The following is a 2,500-nucleotide window of genomic DNA, read 5'->3' as shown; positions in this document are numbered from 1 at the left end:
GATTAACTTAAACACATATCGAACTTGATCTCGTCATTCGCTTTTGTCGCTCAAATGCTGATACATGTATATGCATAAGTTTCAATTGCTAAAGTACTTTCATCTTGGGAAAAGACACGCAAAAAGTAGCGGCGAGAATTACTGTGAAAGCTCAGAAAAACCGTGAATCATCTGGTAAAAGCCACGTTGTTGTTCGCGCCAGCTGCTACCGCATTTTGAGCTCAAAGTCGACAAATAATTGTTTAGAAATCACCGAAGATGATCAAAATAGGTTAAAATGCCAGTATCTTGCCATTTAGGTTGAAACAATAACATATTAAACATGTCAAGTACAGCAAAATACTTACGTACTTTCCACTACGGGCGGCCATGATCTCCTACGCATTCGGAAAGCGTACTACGGCTAGAAACCAGTCCACCTTCGCTTGGCGATAAAAAAATATCACTTCCGGTCACCGTATTAGTCACCCACGCAGTCCTTAATTTAAGTCCTTGATATTAAATATGGTGCAGTACTGTCGTACGCTGATAGTGTATGCGTCGTTTCTTTGTTAGAGAAAGATTATCCTCCTGTGGCACGTGCTGGGAATGACTTGGTGATTGTACTTCCTGTGGACCATGTCACACTGTATGCCAATGGAAGCACTGATGATAAGGTGCCTTACAATATTAATTTCATTTAAATCAATATGTGGGGGAGGGGGTAGGGAATGTTGCGTAGGAGTCCACTTACAAAAAATGCTGGGGTCATGTAAAATGACCGACTGAAGTAACTCGCTGGTTGCTGTGGCTATGTTTGAGAGCTTCGTTTGAAGCATTCTTGTTTTTTGTTCCTTTAATAGGGAATTGTTAGTTACGAATGGAGCAAGACGCCCTCCAGTCCTGCTGTAGGAGATATGCAGGTATCAATTGCAAAAATAACAATTATAACAATTGATATAATTGGAGAGTTTTTAATAATGTTTAATAATTTAAATTCCCTGGAGTTGATTTCACATCACTTGCCCTGGACAAACTCAGAACTCAATTCCACTTGGTTACGTAAACAAAATCATGACTGAATCTATCAGCCCACTATGAGACATGATGCTGACATTTTTTCAGTTCCTTAAATCGTCAGGTTACATGTGCAACCTCTGTTGTCAAAATGACATCTGCATAAAACTTTACCCAATAACCCTCATCTTGAAAATAAGCATTTCAAGACGGTTGTGTGTCAATTATCTTATTTTGATGATTGAGAGGAACAATATTGAAAGCTAACCGTAATCAGATATTAGCTCTAGAGCTAATGTACGCACTGCGGACCTATTTTCTTCTAATTTGTCGAATGAAAACGATAATGATGATGATTATGGCGGCGACGAAGGTGATGACGTAACTGGGAGATAACCCTAACCCAGGAAGATAGTATTAATTATGTGAATATTCATTAATCTTGTCCAACAACGGGATTTGAGTTATTAGTGTGAAAAAGCGCCGGTATTTTGATAGATAACAAAGAACTTCTTTTTCTGGTTTGCATAGGGTACAAGCTCCCCAATACTGAAAGTATCCAACATGGTGGTTGGCGACTATGCATTTGTGCTCAAAGTAACGGATACTGGGGGGCAAACAGCCAGCTCTACCGTGACTGTGGTAGTTCAACCAGAGAAGAATGCCCCGCCTGTGGCAGTGGCGGGCTCTGATAAGGTAAGATTAAGTGTTCTGTTTTTCAAGTCTTGTATGTGGTTGTTTTGAAGTAGTAACTTGAAATACACACATTGGGTCTTAACGGTGAGAGGCGGAGTCCCATAGGAAGTCGACCAAATAGCTATAGTGGTCAGAGAGGTTTACAAAATGGAACAGATCATTGCACGTAAGAACTCTTTCCAATCCCTTCTCGACCAAGTGTTCTGAGAATTCCGATGAGGGAAGAAACTAAAAGTCAAACAATTTGCGTGTCAGAATGAAAAATGTTAATGTTTTTTTCGGTGGAAGTGAACTTGGCTGTTGTTGCATCACAGCGAATTCATTTGTTACACACAAAACCCCAACCCTTATATTACAAGCTACCCCACACACACGAACGAGCTCTCCCACCAAAACCAACGACACAACAATTTCTACACGGTAGGAATTTGCCTGCATTGACTGCATGACTCTGTCGACCATTGTTTTTGTATCCTCCACAGGACCTTGTGTATCCTGACGACTCGACTGTACTTGATGCGTCTGCAAGTCACGATGATCAAAAAATTGTGAAGTACCACTGGGAACAGTCCAAGTAAGATAATGGGAACCTTACTCAAGTACGACGACGACGACGGCTACGAGAATGCCACACAACAATAAGTTTAATGAGCAAAACAATAGCTCTGCACGCCCAGCACGCGCGTTTCCCATTTGTGTACATTTCTGTGCCGTTCCACCCTGCTTGCAGAACCTTTCTTTTGCTTGCTCGATTTCGGCATTCTCAAGAAAGACTCTTCATGCGGTGCATGTGGCCAGGATACAGTTT

General features: G+C 41.2%; 1 protein-coding gene across 1 annotated transcript in view; it reads left to right on the top strand.

Annotated features, from left to right (window-relative positions):
• LOC138032179 (dyslexia-associated protein KIAA0319-like protein) overlaps positions 1-2,500 on the top strand; it is a 58,138-nt gene that overhangs the window by 22,450 nt on the left and 33,188 nt on the right. The window contains exons 16-19 of the mRNA XM_068879784.1: positions 556-656; positions 843-902; positions 1,528-1,692; positions 2,175-2,266. Of these exons, the coding sequence (XP_068735885.1) occupies positions 556-656; positions 843-902; positions 1,528-1,692; positions 2,175-2,266 (418 nt within the window). The remainder of the gene's footprint in view (positions 1-555; positions 657-842; positions 903-1,527; positions 1,693-2,174; positions 2,267-2,500) is intronic.

The sequence above is a fragment of the Montipora capricornis genome, chromosome 14, assembly GCF_036669925.1.
Source record: "Montipora capricornis isolate CH-2021 chromosome 14, ASM3666992v2, whole genome shotgun sequence".
Taxonomy (NCBI): Eukaryota; Metazoa; Cnidaria; class Anthozoa; order Scleractinia; family Acroporidae; genus Montipora; species Montipora capricornis.
This window is presented reverse-complemented; position numbering and strand designations above follow the sequence as displayed.